At 40.8% G+C, this 18,628-nt stretch overlaps 1 protein-coding gene across 2 annotated transcripts in view; it reads left to right on the top strand.

The window, feature by feature from the left end:
- Nucleotides 1-18,628, top strand: part of Rlf (RLF zinc finger) — a 70,665-nt gene that overhangs the window by 37,955 nt on the left and 14,082 nt on the right. Inside the window, exons 5-6 of one of the 2 annotated variants that reach the window (XM_006995784.3) lie at nt 1,582-1,784; nt 14,971-15,107. In XM_006995784.3, the coding sequence (XP_006995846.1) occupies nt 1,582-1,784; nt 14,971-15,107 (340 nt within the window). The remainder of the gene's footprint in view (nt 1-1,581; nt 1,785-14,970; nt 15,108-18,628) is intronic. The other variant, XM_076564976.1, reaches the window with a different exon arrangement.

The following is an 18,628-nucleotide window of genomic DNA, read 5'->3' as shown; positions in this document are numbered from 1 at the left end:
CTGAGACAGAGGCAGGTGCATCTCTGAGTACAAGGCCAGCTAGGTCTACATAGCAAGCTCTTGAGCCAACCAGAGCTGCATAGTGAAGCCCTGTCTCAAAAAAGAAACAAAAGGCTTTGCTCTGTAGTGCATGCAGGTTGTCCTGGAAGTGTTAGTCTGTATTCGGCTCCCATGCTAGGATTACAGGCATACACCTCCATGCCTGTCTTGGACAATCATTTTAGCTGTGTGTGTATATACACATTGTGCATATACATGTAGATAGTGAGTTACCTTATTTTTAAAAAGGTAATTTAAAAACCAGGGGGACTACAACAGAGGGGGTTTTGTTAAGAAAAAAAATTAAAGAAATGATGGCACTTTTAATCTCAACAAAGGCAAGTAGATCTCTGAGGCAAAGATTGATGTATATAGAGTGTTACAGGCTAGCCAGGGATATACAGTAAGAATGTATCAAAATTTTTTTCTAAAGAGTCCCATCTCTAGGCCTATTGAATCACAATCTACAATATACATTTAAATAAGCTTCCTGGGTGTCTTAGAAAGCATTTTGAAGTCTGAGAAACAGTGTCTTAGATTAAACACCTAAAGCAGTACTTGAGTGCTGCATTTCAGCCTGTTCTTTAGGGAACGCTGGGTAATGTCACAGACTTGTTGAGCAGCTTTGCAAAGTTGAAGTCTTGGCTGAGCACTGTAAATTAGTGCTCTGAGCAGCATTTCCAAAGTGTGTACTAAACCAGGAATATATATTTTACAAGGGACTAATATTCATAAAAGGGTTCTCTGGTCAAATCAGTTTGGGAAACATTGGACACGTGAACAGTTTTATTCATTGCAGGACTGTTCAGAGATTTGACCAAGGAATCCTTTTTTTTTCTAGGACTATCTCTCAGGTCATTTGGTCGGTGGAACACACTTTGAGAAATGCCTGGTTTAGAGGAAACAGCACCACTGGCTTTGGAATCCTTGGCAAGTTACCTAACTTCTCTGAATGTTAATTTTTCTAACCTTAATCTGTGGACATTACTTGCCTTGGTGGTGGTGTGAAGAATAAATGAGAGGTATATGAGACCGTTTAGCTTAAAACCTGGTACCTCATATTCATTCAGTTAATATTGTGTAGGTCACTTGTTGCATTTTCTTGAATTTATTTACATTTATGGTTGATTTCACTGTTCTTTACCGTTCTTTACTGGACTTATCAGAAAGTAAGGGGGGGATGACTAAATAATTTTGAAATTTTGACAGTTTCATTAAAAAGTTTGTTAGAATACAATTAATTAATGGAAATTGTTAGCTTTATTTTCCTCTTGCCTCTGTTAGAAGAGTCTAGAGACTAGAATAAGCACTCATTTATAGCAACTCTGGGTTTATTAACAAGTAAACTGGAGGAGTGGAGGCAGGCAGGAGAATCGGGAATCAAAGGTCAGCCTCAGCTGTACGGTGAGCTTGAGGCCAGCCTGACCTGCAGCAGACTGTCTCGGGAGGAAAAAGGCGAAAGCAGCGGAAGAGCGATGACAGTGTCACCGCCACTCTGCCTGTGGTATATTATCATCCTGTTGCATTTCTCCTTTTTTCTAGTTAACAAATTGATTGCACAAGAAGGACCTTCCTTTCTACAGATGCGAATCAAACATTTGTTGAAATCTAACTGCATCCCCCAAGCTACTGCTTTATCAAAGCTGTGTGCAGAGTCTAAAGAACTTTCACAGGTGTCATGTTTTCAGCAAGCCTATGTCACATGTTTATGTTCCATGCTTCCCAGCGAAGAGGCTATCCAGGAGGTGAGTACACTAGGTAACTATTCAGTCTTGCTACAGATGTGATGTGTTAGTACAAAGAAGCTGCATCATTTGTCTCCTCTGATCAGAATGAAAGTCAGGGTTCATCTTTTAGGCTATGGAAAATCGTTCTTTAACTGTATGTTTACCCGGTCGTCAGATTAACTATGAAGTTAGTTACAGGTTTGGTGCTTTTCTAAAGCAGGTAATTAGGAGTGTACAAATGGTATTTACACGTGTTTGAGTAATGGCCTACTGAAATCTCAGATGTGAAAAGAGCTGTTCTTTTTACAGTACTAACTTTACTGAGCTTAGAAAATTAAATAAATAATAGATCAAGAAATAATCCAAGGAGAGTGGGACTTAACTTTAATATAGTTAATACTTTGTGTGTTTACCTCCATAACACACAAATGCAGGGTTCTAGGCTCCATGAATATGCTTTAATGATAATTAACTGGTCAAACTGGATACTGTGGAGCATAATGTTAATAAAATGGTTGAACCTTTAAAAACTTTTACTGATTGCATCATTTTTAAATGAAATCTGAATCATTTTCATGAGAAAATTTGTGATTAGTTCTCTCCAAATTTTTAATAAATCATTCAGAAAAAAATTAGGAATGCTTAGGCTTTGCTTCATTATCTGCCTCTAATCTCTGCTGTCATTTCAAATCTGATCCATGAATTCTTGTTTTATTTCTATACTGAAGCATCTTTCTTTGTTTATAATTGTGTATGTGTATATACACACCAGTGTACATGTATGATGTATTTTTGTGAGCATGCATGCCATGACACTCATGTGGATGCCAGGGGACAAGTTTTGGCATTAATTCTCTCCTTCACCTGGGTTCCAGGGAGCTGAGATCACCAGAGTTGTGTGGCAAGTGCCTTTCCCCTGTTGAGCCAGCTGCCATCCCTTCCCTAAAGTTCTTAATAAATGGACTCATAGGGCTGGAGAGGTGGCTCAGAGGTTAAGAGTATTGGCTGCTCTCTTCTGGAGATCCTGAGTTCAATTCCCAGCAACCACATGGTGGCTCACAACCATCTATAGTGGAATCTGATGTCCTCTGCTGGCATAAAATTGTCCATGCAGATAGAGCACTCATATATACATAAAAATAAATAAGTAAAGCTTAACTTGAAAAAAAAAATGGAGGCATCTCAAAGATCGTTCTCTAGCAGTTCCTAGATATTTAAACTTTTATCTCTGTCCTGCTCTTTTTGCTTCATTCTCTTTACTGGATGGACCTTACTAGCACCAACCAGGGTGCTTTGTTCCTGTGACTTTTCCATCCTGCCTCATCCCCATCATATACTACTCTCCGTACTCTGCTTTTTGGTAGTCAGTTACTGTTTTATGGTGTATACTTCTCGTGTCCTTTGTTGTTCTTGTTCTTGTGTGTTTGATAGACCACCTTCAGTCTTTACCTGTTCTGTTAGATTCCCCTGCATCCACGGGGCCAACCAGTCCACTACCACCCTGCCATCTTAGGAAATCTCCTTCTGGAACCTGTTGTTGAGGAGCTTCTTCTTGGTCTGTAGAAACTGAGATACTTGGAAGGGATTTTCTGTAAGCTCCTTCCTGAATGTCTGTTCACCTCCCTGACTAGGAATATGGACCTCTTTTGTTGATCGAGATAGACAGTACCTCTTCTTCAGGCTAACATCTTCACCTGTGTACTGGATCTCATCCATTATTTGCCATCCTGGTGGATAACCCGATAGTCCTTCTCTGTTCTATTAGAAATCCTTAGCACCTACTTCCTCTTACAGTGACAATCTTATTTCTTGCCTGGCCTAATCAATCAATCAGTGTGAATTCACTGTGGAATGTCTTTCTCCTCTTAGGATATTCATATTCGTTCTTACTCTTTTCTCTCCACCCCCAACCCCCCTGTCTGAGTCTCATGTAGCCTGGGTTGTCCTTGAACTCCTGGTCCTCCTGCCTCCACCGCTAGGATCACAGGTGTGCTCCACCAAACCCACTTTTAATTCAGTACTGATGGAGATTGAACACAGGGCTTCGTATGTGCTGGGCAAACACTCTCCCAACTGAGATAGCCCTATCCCCAGTACTGCTTCCCCCTTCGCATTGGACTTGGGACTCTCCTGCTACCATATCTGGCTATGACTTTTTCATTTCCTTTTTTGAAACAAGATCTCTCTGTGTAGCCCCCGCTGACCTGGAATTCAACAAAGATTGACCTGCCTCTGCTTCCCCAGTACTAGGATTAAAGGCGTGGGCTACCACTCCCAGCTGTGACTATGACAGTCTGATGTGACATTTGACTCCCAGCCAGTCTCATCACTGAATGAATCGGTGTTGACTTTTTTGAGTTTTTTCTTACCAGTCTGTCTCCTTGACTTTTACTTGCGAGTTTTTCACTTGTCTTCTTAAGTTCCCAAACACTTGGACTTCCTAACTCTTCAGTGGTTGTTCCTACTCAGTTTGACTATGCTTTCCCTGGGCTAAACACTCAGTACCCCAGCTGTGATCCGAATCCCAAATGTCTTTTCTCTACACCTAATGCCTCATTACCGTTTCAGCTTATATAACTAGTATCTCAGACCTAACATGCTGGTGACTAAGTTTCTGATATTACTGTGAGTACCCTGATTGCCTGAATGACTTTGTGACCTTTAGTTTGGTTTGAGTTTTGAGACAGGGCATTACTGTTGCCCAGCCTGGTCTTAGAGCTCATTGTAACCCATCCTGGCCACCAGTTCACAACACTCTGGCCTCCACACCCTAGTGATGGGATTGCAGGGCATGCTACCATAACTTGTCTTGAGCTTGCCTTTAAATGAAATCAGAAAAGGGAGAGCATATAGCTCAGTGTTAAGCATTTGCCTAGTATTGAGCAAGGCCTCAGGACTGATCCTCAGTACAGCTAGAAATAAATCAAGGAGTGAAGTCAGTTCCTTTCAACTATGTTAACCTTATTGGAGGTAGAAAGACTTAGTGAATACATAGCTCTTTGTAGGCGAGGCATACTATATACTTTATCACATTTTACATCTCTGACAAGATCCTTTTTGTTGATAAGGAGAGGTTTCAATTAAGAAATGTGTTGGATACTATAAAACTAAACTAGTTAATAATGCTGGAGTTCAAACTGAATCAGTAGTACTATATTTATTAAAAATGTTAAGTGATGTGAAGGAGGGTGTAGTTCAGCTCAAAGCATGTTCATCTAGCACGAAGTGCTTTGGTTCAGTACACAGTACCACATAAACCAGCCATGGTGGTGCATACATGTGGTATTGGGGAGTATGGGGGTCCAGCCCCTCGATAGTTCCCTCCCAGGGTCCGGGAAGAATCTACAACCAGCTGATAATTAATCTTTGATGAGAAGAAATGAATCTATGTACACAAAACTCCTTAGTCCATATACTTTATTATTCTCTGCCAGTTACAAGTTTATATTCTGCTCTCATTTTTAGCTCATTTCTAGCCTGATTTCTCTCTATACTTATCTGCGGTCCCCTCTAGGTTCTATCTTAATTCCTTCATCTAGTTCTGCCCCTTCTAGGTTCTCATCCATCTTGTTCCTTCCCATATCATCTCTTCTCTCATCTCCTCTCTCCTCATCTCGTTCTTCCCCATCTGGCTCTTCCTCATCTTCCATCTCGTTCCTCTAGTACTCTCCTCTAGCCCTTCAATCTACTTCTTCCCCATCTCAGTTTGTTCCTCTCAAGTTCTTACCCATCTAGTTCTTCCATTCTCTTTTCTCAAGTCCTGGTATATATACACTTACAAGCAGTATTCCCTTAGCAGTGCAAAGCCAGGCTTCCAGGGTCAAATGGAGGGGTGATAAGAATCACATAGGGAGGCAATAACCGTTAATTATCATTTGCAACCCCAAAGGGAAGTGACCAATGGGGAAATGAATTAACTAAAGGCTAAATTCAGCTAAATATCTAAGAAGAGGGCTCTTATGTGCTCAACTATAATCTTAAACATGATTGGTAGAAATGTTAGGAATCTATAAGTTGCTAGGTCAATGGGAGAAAATAAAACTGTCTTTTTTCCTGTGACTCATATCTGTCCAAGCTATCTGCCATTTTTCTACAGGGTGGGTGAAAGTGTGCTCAGTTGCTAGGCAACCTGTTTACAGCTAGATGCCTCTGGTGATAGTTAAAAGGAGATCTGGAATTAGAGGTAAGGTTTGGGAAAGGAGGAAGTAAAGCTTAATTGGCACATCCGCCAGGCCTTCTCAAACAGGTAGGCTGGATGCTTAAGTCTGTTCTTAGAGAGTACAGAGGTATCTCTGATAAAGTACTTACCTCCCTCTGGGGATGGACCTGTCCGGATGCTGCCAATGATGATAATTATAGGGAGGCTTGAACTGGGGTTCTGGCTGAGCATAGCTGTCAGCGCAGAAGGTTATCCAAATATTCCTAGAAGTGGTTAGATAAGGAGTTAGAGGTCTATAAAGTTAGTAAGGCTGTAAGAAAGGAGGGTTTGAGCTAAATTGTGTAAAGCTATTACTTAACATCCACCTGATGGTGGTGTCTCCTTGTGGAATTTGTCTTAAATCAGGAGACTTGCATGTGGACTGTTATTACTGCTAGTCCTTGAAAGTGTCCAAGGGAGATACCCGATTCCAGAGAAAGCCTTTCCTGAGGCTGTTCTCCAAATACCTGGAATGTGTATGTCCAGAGAGTGATCAGTCCACACTGTTAGCCCTTCTTAGGGAAAAGTCAATTGGGAAAACTATGAAGGCACACATGATTTTCATAACAGAAGACAGCTGATATATAACAAGCCAAGTAACACCAAAAGCTCCTTGGGATTTGGCTTCCTCTGGAGGAATTCCCTGATTCCTCCAGGTAGTAACTTTGCCGTAACCAGCTGAGTTCTTATGATACATTCCTGCGGCCTGCAGCACTGTAATCCTATTTCTAGGGTGAGGCTGAGGCAGAAAGATAATAGTAATAATAACAATAATAATATATTATCCTCGTTGATATGTATCTGATAGTTCATTTCAGATAATATGTAGGGAATTGGAGATGCAAGGATGAATACCAGCAACCTCTGAACTGTCGTGTCATGTGTAGTTTCACTCATGGCCTCTGCATTTTAGTCTTCATAAGTAGCCAGAAAAATTTCTTTAGTATTTGGGTAAGGCAATTTTCTGTTCAAAACCATCCAGTAATTTTCCATTTTTCTCATAATAAATTCAGAAGCCTTCATTCTATTTGATGGCCAATGTCTTATTTTTCTGTCTTGCACAATCTAATGCTCACTGCTGTTTAGCTACCTTGTCTCTGCAGTTTCAGAGCAAGCTAAGTGTCTTCTTGCCATAGAGCTTTGTGCTTGCAAGTCACCCTGCGTGGTTTACCTTCTTGTCCCATATTACCATATCAAAGAGGCCTTCATTACAGTCCCATGTAAAATAACGCCCTAGAGACTGCTTAGGTGGCATTTGCCTCTCCACTGACATTTCATCTTTGGATCTCATGTGGTGGAAGGAGAGAAACAACTCCTAAAAGTTGTCTTCTGACCTCCACTTGTGTTCCAGGCTACACACACACACACACACACACACACACACACACACACACACACACACACACATAAATTACAAAGAAATTTTAAATAAAGCAGTGCCCCATATTCCTTCTGCTCTATTTTCAGTAAACGACTGCTATAATGCAGTGCTCTAAACCAGCTTCTCCTTGTTTGAATCCTGGACCAGTATCTGAGTCAGTAGCTATCTGAAGTGGCTAAACCATCCTGTGGCTTAGATCTTATCCCCCTGTTGGGAGAAGCTTGTCAGCCTCATTCTTGAAATTTAAGGTACTTCCTACCAGATTGACTCTCAGAGCCTGTCCTACCATCCTGACTCCCATCAACCTTCCTATTGACTTCCTAGTTGTTGTTGTTTTGTTTTAAGCATTTATATGCTCTTTATCCTGGGATGTTTCTTAGCAGTATCCCAGTGGGAACGGTGTAACCTGTAACTTTAAAATTTCATAGTCACTTGTATTTGGGAAGATTGTCTGGTGTGTAGTATTTGAATAGTGACAGTGTTGGTCATCTTTGTTTTGATATATGGTTCTAGACAGTGTCCCAGATATCCTGCAAAGATGAAACAGATAGTTGGTGCTGTGGACACCTGAATATAGTTTTCTAAAATGGAGATTGACTCAATGACTCTTCACATGTTTTAATTGGTTGGGCATTGTGGTCATAAAGAAATCAGAGGCCTATTTCAACCATCTGTCTTTTCATACTTCCCACTGCAACTTTAAAAATAATTACAGGAAGCATTTGCTGAACATTTGACCATCCTAAGTGATGTGTTGTATAGGTCTTTTTTTCCCCACATAATCTTTAAAATGTTTTTAAAAGATTTATTTTTATTTATTTGTGTGTCTGTATGTGTGTGTGTGTGTGTGTGTGTGTGTGTGTGTGTGTGTGTGAGTGAGTGAGTGAGAGAGAGAGAGAGAGAGAGAGAGAGAGAGAGAGAGAGAGAGAGAGAGAGAATGAGAATGTGTGTGTGTGTATGTATACGTTTGAGCATGGCCAGGCAATCTAGCCTAATTGGTGAGTTCCCAAGCCATTAGAGACCCAGACTTAAAAGAGGTGTCATGCTCGTGAGGATAACACCCAAAGTTGTTCTCCGGCCTGTACATGCATACACATGCACACATTTCAAAGAGAATCAATTCTTGACACACCATAGACACTACAAATATAGACTCTATAATAAGAATTCTTTGGATCTAATATGCAGTACTATTGAGAAGACAAGATACTGTCCATTCCAGTAATTGGCCAAAAGATTTCCAGTTCAAGGCCTACTTGGGCTATATAGCAAGAAATTGTCTTCAGGTAGAGGAAAGGGGAGCATTGTATACATAGAGATGTTTTGCCTCATCTGAGTTCGTCTGAATTTTTAAAAACATGCATTTGTGTATTGGTTTGTTTACATTATTGGGTAATTTCAGGTACTGACCTGATATCAACTGCAATATTTTGTGTTCAGGAAATATAAAATTGCTGGGCGGTGGTGGCACACGCCTTTAATCCCAGCACTCTGGAGGCAGAGCCAGGCGGATCTCTGTGAGTTCGAGGCCAGCCTGGGCTATAGAGTGAGATCCAGGACAGGCACCAAAACTACACAGAGAAACCCTGTCTCGAAAAACCAAAAAGAAAAGAAAGAAACATAAACTTAAGAAAACAGCCATTCATTAATCTCGATATTTGAGACTTGAAAAAGAATTTAGCAGCAGCAGTAAAAAGTCTACCTTTGGATTTGATTCCTCCTCATCCTGTGACGAGTTTTCTTTAACCTTGATCTGCTTTGATTCTAGCATTGTATTGGGCATTGGCAAATACAGAAGTTTCTATAGCATTGTTTGCCAGAAACAGTTATAAAGAAAAATGCTAAATAATATTAGGCTACTGCTGTGTTCAGTACAAGAGTAGGTATGGAAACTATCTGTGTAAATGCCATTTAAAAACCCTTATAACGAAATTGGTGCCTGAGTTGGACCTTGAAGTAAGGGTAGATGGATGGATATCTGTGTTAAGGACAGCTGGCTGGTAGTAAGACATAGTAATTAACTTGTGCTTTCAGTAACTCACTAGAGAACACCTTGTGTGAGCCAAAGCATGTGTGTTAAGGTCTTGTGAGAAATAGGATCTGTTGGCGTGGGGAAAGGAGTCTTCAGAAATGAATGGATTTGAGTGTAGATTGGATGAGGATTAAACAAGTGATATGGTGGCTATTGTGATATTTTAGGGACATTTAACTGAAAGAGTAGTGTGTTAGGTTAGGACAAGAGATTGTATTGTGAAAAAATAAAAAACATCACTTACTGACAGGGCAGAAATGGGAATAATATACAGATATGACTTCAAGACACTCAGAATAATAGTATTTGGTAGTGCACACCTATAATCCTAGCACTTTGGAGTTTGAGGCCATTGTGGCCTTTGTAAAGAGATACCCTCCTTAGGCTTGAGGTAAGAAGGGGGAATAAAGTGTGAGGATATGAGTTCAGTCCCCAGAACCCAGGGGTTTTATTTTGTTTTTGTTTTTGTTTTTTAAATGCTGGATTATCTTACGGTTTTTATTGCTGTGAAGAGAGAAGCCATGACTCTTAATAAGGAAAACATTTAATTGGGCTTGCTTACAGTTTTGGAGGTTTAGTCAGTTATCATGGCAGGAAGCATGGTGGTACACAGGCAGACATGGTGCTGGAGAAGGAGTCAAGAGTTCTGCATCTGGATCAGCAGGCAGCAGGAAGAGAGTGAGACACTGGGCCTGGATTGAGCATCTGAAGCCTCAAAGCCTGCCCCCTGTGACACTTCGTCCAGCAAGGCCACATCTCCTAATAGTGCCGCTCCCCATGGGAGCCATTTTCATTCAAACCACCTCATCAATCTTAGTGCGCACTGGGGAAGTGGAGATGGTGGGCTCCTGGGGTTGGCAGGCCAGCCAGGCTAGCCTACTTGGCAAGTTCCAGGCCAGGATAGAACCAGTCTCAGAAAAAAGGTGATGCTTGAGGAATTACACTGGGGATTGTTCTCTGACCTCCATGTGCCTGCATATACCCAAAAGAGGCACATAAAGGTTTGAGACTTGAGGGTGGTGGCCATGTGCTGCTTCCCACTAAGATGCCAGAGGAGTGGAGGAGCGAGGAAGTCCAGGAAGACAGTCAGGGCTGTGGGTGGTGGTTCTAATGGTGCTGCAGTTGAACCTTGGACTGTGCATGTGTTCAAGATTTTATACTTAGCTGTTGTCAGCTTTTATCTGTGATTTTTTTCCCTGGTTTATTAATAACAAATCAAGAAGCTAAGTTATAACTCTGATAAGATTGTTTGCCCAGCACTGTCAATCAAACAACCAAGTAAGAAAACGGAATTTTTCCTGGAATTACTTAATTGGTTCCTTTTGCTAGTTGCTGAGTTTGCAGGGAACTGCTGTGGGAAACGGGTTTACTGCTGTTCTATGATATATCTGGATTAGCAGACTGCTTGATGAAGGTATATGTCTGAAAAATATGTCATCAGGCATTTTCATCCTTGTGCAGCATTGTGGTGTAGTCACACAGTCTGGACAATATTAGCCTACTACCTCCATAGGCTTTTTAACAGATGCTATCATATATGCAGTCTAATTAAAACATATGGCATGTGACTGTACCTGTTTGTTTGTTTACCTCAGGTAACATGGAACATTCTATGTGATCTAAGCTAGCTTCAAACTCTCCTGCTTCTCAGCCTCCCAAGTAGTGGGGTTTCTACAGGCATGCATCAACACTTCCATCTCTGTCTGGTTTTGAGCGGTTTTGACACACAATCACTCTTAGCTCTTTCCTGTCTCTGGCTGCTTTTGTGCTACAGTGGTGGGACAGTTATAGCAAAAACTATTTGGTAAAGGCTGAAAGTATTTTCTGTCCCCTCTGCCAAAAAATGTTTATTGACTCTTAAAATACGAATATTTTTCAATCTGTTACCACCATCAGATGACAGTCTCCATGACTACAATTAGTCCTCTATACTCCACCAGTGATGAAATTGAAGCCAATATGGTAATGTCCCCAAAGCCCTACATGTATTATGCTAATGATAGAGTCTGAAGTCAGACTAAAAGGCAGTTCAGCTGGCTCCTTGGCTATCCTTCCACTATGTGATTTATGTCTGTTAGGTAGAAAGTGATGAGCAGTGTATCTCCCTGCCCCTCTTCAATGTTGAGAATTGAACCCAAGGGTTTCATACATACCTTGAAATATAAATATGCAGATAAGTAGTTTTAAGTATTCCTTTAAATGTGGATTAATTTGTTAAATTTATTGGGACAAAGACATTTAGCACACAAAATTTTAAAAGAAGCACTGATTTCTACCTAGTGATGCTTTCTTTTGCAGTCAACAATAGAATTATAAAGAGCCTTTCGTTTGGAAACTACTGATGACTTGCTCCATGTTCATTAATTGTTTTTAATCAGCATATGTTCTAATATAGCATAGTTTTTACTCTATTACAGCTTTCAGGAGAAGAGTTAAATTAACCAGAGCAACAGCTGGGAATAAAAGTTCTTTGTATGTTGGCACCTGTGGGTATCCTAGTAATGGATGTGTGTAATGAGAAACCTCTGCTGGGGACCATTTTGCCAAACATACAATTAAGATTAATTGCCTGGGTCATGTGAAAGCCAGAATTCTTTGCCAGCACATAGTTAGACAAATTAGGAACTGGAAGATCTAAATATCAGAATCCCTTGGAATCTGGAGTTTGAGGTTGAAACCATTTGTATAGAATTAAATGAGTTGTCTTTGGTACTAATTAAATGTTTCTCAGAATTTTTGTTTAAGTGTATGTCAGTGCTGTGCCTGCATGCATGTATGTGTACCACATGCATACCAGTGCCTGTGGAGGTCAGAAAAAAGTGTCATACTCTGAAATTGGAGTTACTGATGATTGTGAGCTGCCATGTGGGTGCTGGGAGTTGAATTTGGGTCTTCTGAAAGAGCAGCTCATGCTCTCAACTGCTGGTATGTCTCTCCAGCCCCTAATTAAAATGTATTAGGTTACACCCATTCATTCATTCATTCATTCATTCATTCATTCATTCATCCATTTATTTGTTTGTTTGCATGTTTGTGTATGTCTCATATGCACTCATATGCCCGGCATGTTATTCCATGGTACAAAATGTGGAGTTCAGAGACAACTTGGGGAGCCCATTTCTCATTCCACCATGTGTATGCATGGATTTTAATGAAAGTAACAAAGGTTAAGTCTGTATGTCTATGTTTCCTTTTAATTATTAAAAGGGTAAATCTTTGCAAGGACAATGTTTTAAACATGAAATGCTTATATTATTTTAAAGAAACAGAAACACTATCCACAGAGGTGCTGGGCAAAGTAGTAGTCCAGTTCAGTGTCGAACTGTGAATGAACTGCATATTTCCTGACTATTGTGGTTGGTAGGCACAGTAGCAGATACTTATTTCTTCTCTTGATGGAGACAAGAAAATATAAACAGGATCTAATTTACGCACCAGTCTAACTAATTCTGTTGGGAATTGACACAGTCACTAGTATAAATGATAAACAGCAAATACTTTAAACAGGACTCAGTGGGAATTCAGTTTGGGACTAGAAAAGTAAACAGGAGCATAGAAATCCTGGGTATAGCTTTAGATTAAATGTGAATTAAAATAAAAGCAGAACAAGGAGTTGTTAATGTCTATAAAATTTTATTTATTTTTTTTGAGACCGGGTCTTAGCTATGTTACCCTGGCTGGTTTTAAAAGCTGCATAGATCAGACTGGCCTTGAACTCACAGAGAACCACCTGATGAGATTAATTGCTTGGCTTTAAAATTACAATTTTAATATTTACATTTTTTTTCCATATAGTTATATGGGGAAATGAGAATTATAACTCAAGAAATATACTAAGATAGAAAGGCTGTGAAGACTTAAATATTTAAATATTTTATTTGTAAAGTGGAGTTCTAAATAGTTTATACCAGGGCTTCATGGGATGCTAGGGAATTGAACAGTTCTGAAAAGTCATTTTCCTAGGACTCGGTATGAGTCTGGACTCCACTTCTAGGCTCACTTCTATGGGTTAGTGTTTATTTTGGTTGATATCTCCTCGGATTGGAGGGTTCACTCCAGAGTCAAACATAATTTTTAAAATCCACCCAGGTGGCTCATGCAGGTAACCCCAGCATTTGGGAAGCTGAAGGATTAGGATTGCTGTGAATTCCAATTAGCCTGGGCTACAGAACAGACCCTGCATCAAAAATAAATAAGCTTTAAAAAGATGGTTGTAGAAACAACTGAATCAGTAAAGTGCTTGCCATACAAGAATGAAGACCACTTGGTACCCAGAACCCATTTTAAAAATAAACAAAACAAGCATAGTGGCATACTCTTGTGATCTCAGCTTGAACCTGAAGAGTTCTTGGAGCGGTGTGGTGATGCTCGCCTTTAAACCCAGCACTTTATGATGCAGAGGCAGGTGGTTCTCTGTGAATTCAAGGCCAGCCTGGTCTGTTCTACATAGTTCCAAGCCAGCTAGAGCTACATAATAAGGCCCTATCTCAAAAAACAAACATAAAAGTGGGGGAAGGGGTTGGGGTGGGGGCGGAGGAAGGAGAGAGGGGGAGAGAGAGGGGAGTGGCAGAGAAGAGGAGGGGAGAGGGAAATTGAAGGCAGGAATGAATAAGACTAGCCTTTTCAGAGGACCAGTGAGATAACTCAGCCAGTAGAGGCACATGTATGCAGCCCCGACAACCTGAGTTTGACCCTGGTGGAGGGAACCTACTGCCAAGAGTTGTCCCGAAACTTCCACTTGAGTGATGATATATATACTTGGATAGGTGCAGATGTGTGCGCACACACAGAGTAAATAAGTAAAATTTAAAAGGGGGAAAGATGATCTGGTTTCAGAACTCTAGGGAGTAAAAGTTTGCAATATTTGGAGAGATTTACTAACATACAGAAAGAAGGACGGACACTGAACAGGTCACCCCATGCGTGTCTTACCTACTGTGCAGCCTAAATAGTTAGGATAAGGAGTTTGTGAGGAAGAGAGGAGACAGGATGCAGTGGCATGCGTTAGTCGGGAGGATTATGAGTTTGAGGTCTGCCTGGGACAGCCTAATGAGACCCTATTGCAAAAGACAGAGTGATGGGTAGTGCTCTTATTACTCCAGTCTTCTTCCCCTTGCAGTGTCCTCAGTGAACGTATTATTCCTACTAAAAATTGAGGGTGGGGGGTGTAGCTCAGTTGTAGAGTGATGCTTGAGCATACCGAAGGCCCTGGGTTCACTGCCCAGCACTGGGGGATTTCGGGGAGAGGATGAAAATAACGAGCTGTTGTGCATAATTTGGCTCATTTCTATGGTAGCAGTGCTCATGAATACATGAAGACTGGAATGTTTATGTCCATATTGATAAAGAACAGAGTGGAGCTTCCTTACAAATGCCCTCTTTCTCATCTTCGTCATTTGACCAACGAAGCATTCATTCTATACTGCTCAGACATCAGTCAGTGAAGTAGTTACCATGCCTCTAACTCTTGCCTTGCCAGTTATCAAATTACCAAAGACAGAAAAATATTACAGAAAAGTTTCCCTTTTACCTAACAAATTCTATAGAAAAAGTCACCATTTTCTTTTTAACTTAGTTATCTCGTTTTTGATAGATTTCAAAGGTGGACTGCAAGGAAATACTAGACATCATATGTAATCTGGAATCTGAGGGTCAGGATAACACAGCATTTGTTCTTTGTACGACTTACCTTACCCAGCAGCTCCAAACGGCCAGTGTATATTGTTCTTGGTAAGTACACTTAGTTTGTATATACTTTGTTTGTTAGTGCATAGCATAGTATTAGGGGTTTGTGTCAGATTTAAGTCTTAGCGTGTAATGAAAGTCTCGATTATTAATGAAGTTATTTAAAGAAATATGCCATTGGTTTAACATAGTCAAGGAAAGGTAAGATGCTCATCTTGCTTGTTCTGTAGATGTCCTTGTGACTCCCATAAATGTCTTCTTCCTTGAAGACAACATTTTGTCAATATAGAACAGATAGATATTAGATTGTTTTCCCTTAACATTTATTAATGTCTTCTGGTGGTAACTCGCTCTTATTTGGAAACCCATTAGCTAGGAGTCTAGCTAAAATTTGCTAGCTTGGTCTGGTCTACATAGTTCCAAGCCAGCCAGAGCTATATAATGAGGCCCTATCTCAAAAACAAACATGAAAGTAGGGGAGTGGTTGGGGGTGAGGGGAAGGAAGGAAGGAGAAAGGGAGTGCTGATTTGATTTACAACCTTGCTGCCATGTTGCTGATATTTCATTATTTTTTATTTAATTCTGTTTATATCTTGTTTGCCTGTGATTGCTTAGTTATTAAAAAATAGAAACAAATATATCCATAAACCCTTCATTCTAATTGTATTAGATCATTTAGACCAGAGGAATAAACTTGATAGGTAGGAAATCACAAAATTACATGGGTCTTGTCAGTGAACATCGATTAGTGGTAAGAATATGGTATAACCGGGCTGGAAAGATGGCTAAGAGGTTAAGAGCACTGGCAGCTCTACCAGAGGTCCTGAGTTCAATTCCCAGCAACCACATGGTGTCGCCCAACCATCAATATAATGAGATCTGGAGCCCTCTTCTAGCATGTAGGCATATATGCTGGCAGCAGAACATAAATAAATAAATCTTTTTTTTTTTTTAAAGGGAGGTGTATTTAAAAAACAAAACAGGGAGTATGGCATAACCATACAGCTTTTCTGTGGAGAAATGCTAGTTTTTATGAAATACGGCAATGCAGTTACACACAGTGAAAATTCTAAGTAAGTTTTACCCTGAAGTACATAAATAACGGAGTAGAAAGGTTTACATTTTTTAACTTCAGTTATCCAAATAATTGCTTCAATTCTCCACAAACACATCACACCTCAGTAATAAACAAATACATAGATAAATAAAATGCTACACAGGAACAACTAAGAGAGGTGGGGTGCCAAGGAGGAAGTAGTATGGATGAACTGACCGGCACAGCATCCATTAGGGAAGTACTGAGCATTTCTGAACCCAAGGATGGCAGAACTTGTCTTGTTCCTCAAATAAGAAAACCAAGGAAAAGCCTTCTGCGGACTTGAGCCTTGATTGATCTCCCTCGGGAGCTGCTCTATTTGTAAAGTGGTCTTTGGGTGGGAGGCATTGTGACCAGTGTGTGCGGGGATGGAGCCACTGACCGGGTCAGGCCTGTGGAGACGAGAAGACAATCTTGGGTGTGGGTTTTCACTTTCTACCATTTCTTACCATTTATATAGAAGTGGTTGTATACTACAAATTATCTCACCCTATTACTCATTACAATCTAAGACAGTAGAAACAGGGATTGAGGACCGTTAGGATTGCTTGGTCTCAAGATGAAGGTTCTATGGCACAAGCCCAAAGGTTTGACTCCCTGATCTAGTGTTTTTCTTCTGAGAGGGGAAAAAAACAGAAAAGAACAAATTTTGTTTTTGTTTTAAACCAGGGTCTCCTATAGCCCAAGCTGACTTTGAATTCTTGGTTCTTCCGCTTCCACTTCCCAAGTGTTAAACCTAGGGCTTCTTCACACATGGGAGACAAGCAGTCTCCTAGCTGAGCTCTATCCCCAGACATTGAACATAGACTAAGATGCAAATTGTAGATTTCTGTCATTAAGTCAGAGTAGGTCTATGTCCTGTAAACAAGGAGCTAGTGGGATAATGTCTTAATAATCATTGTAGGCATTTTGCCAGGGAACAGAATAATAGGCTGTATAAATAACACAAATTGTTAAATAGCAGTGAAGATGTTTTACCATTAAGTCGAGTAAAGTCGATTTTTTTCCCCCACCAGGAATCTAGAGATTAGAAGTTTTAGCTTCAGCAAATAGATAATTAGACTTAGGAACAAAACTAAATTTTTTTTTTGGTATCATTAAATTTATTTCATTTTCAGTAGTAAAAAAACATCTTCTAGTTGCATCTAGACTTTTCTCTTCATAGCCCCAGCTTTTCTGGAACTCATTGTGTAGTCCAGGCTGGCTTCAAACTCATAGAGCACCTCCTGCCTCTGTCTCCCAAGTGCTGGAATTAAAGGCGTTTGCCATCATGCCTGGCTGTATCTAGACTTTGACTTCAAAAGTTAACAAAATCATATATAGAATATTATAGATTCTTTGGGGGGAGGGGGAGAGAGAGAGAGAGAGAGAGAGAGAGAGAGAGAGAGAGAGAGAGAGAGAGAGAGAGAGAGAGCGAGCGCGAAAGGGAGGGAGCGAGCGCGAATGGTGAGGGAGGAGAGATGTTTGTGTGTGTGTAGCCACTGGCTGTGTCAGGCCTGTGGAGATGAGAACACAGTTTTGGGGGTGAGTTTTCATCTTCCACTTTGTCTGAGACAGGGTCTCTGTGTTGCTTGCTGTTGCATAGGCCAGGCTAGCTGGCCTGGAAACATAGAGAAATTCTCCTGTCTCTTCCTGGCGTCTTGGAACAGAAGCTCTGGGACTACAGACTCATACTCACTATGTCTCTCTTATGTGCATTTTGGGAATTCTGACTCGGCTCCTCATGTTTGCATGACCAAGATTCTAAGTATTTTCAAAAAATAAACCCACACATTTATTGTGGGTTATTTTTTTTCTTGTTTTGTTTTCTCCCTTTGGTTATTTGGGATAGGATCTTATTCTGTAGCCCAGGCTAGTCCCACATATAAGGCACTTCTCTCGCCTCTGCCTCCCAAGTGCTAGGATTACAGATTTGAGGCATTACACCCACACCCAGCTTCAGACAGCTTCACGTTCGTGTGTGCATGTGCCTGGAGGGCTTCCTCTCAATAAACCCCTTTCTGATTGGGCTGGCTGGGCTGGCCAGCAAGCCTCGGGGCCCCTTCTGTCTCCAGCTTCCCAGTACTGGGATGCTAGGTGTTCCCCACCCCACTCTGCGTCGTGGGTACCGGGAACCCAAATTCAGGTCTTCCTTCTTGTACGCAAGCACTTCACACACTGAACCCTCTTCCCAGGCTCTTCCCACAGTGGTGTGGTGTTCTTGACACAGCCTTTATTTTACAGTGGGTCCACCACCCCCTTCTTCACTCTGCCGCCATTCACATGAGCCTGTAGCTGGCTCTAGGATTAATGCCATTCCCTGGAAGCAGAAAGGGATCAATAGGGATTTCCTTTTTGCCTATGCAAAAAAGTAAAGAAAATCTTAGTTACTTAACACTTCATTAAAAAGCTTCTAAGCAATTCAAAGAGAAATAGAATTTAACTACAGACAAAAACAAAACTTTGTCCTCCTTTTTGTGAGGTGGGGCTA

This window comes from Peromyscus maniculatus, chromosome 2 (genome assembly GCF_049852395.1).
Source record: "Peromyscus maniculatus bairdii isolate BWxNUB_F1_BW_parent chromosome 2, HU_Pman_BW_mat_3.1, whole genome shotgun sequence".
Taxonomy (NCBI): domain Eukaryota; kingdom Metazoa; phylum Chordata; class Mammalia; order Rodentia; family Cricetidae; genus Peromyscus; species Peromyscus maniculatus.
The sequence above is the reverse complement of the archived record's forward strand: the minus strand, read 5'-3'. Positions and strand labels throughout refer to the sequence as shown.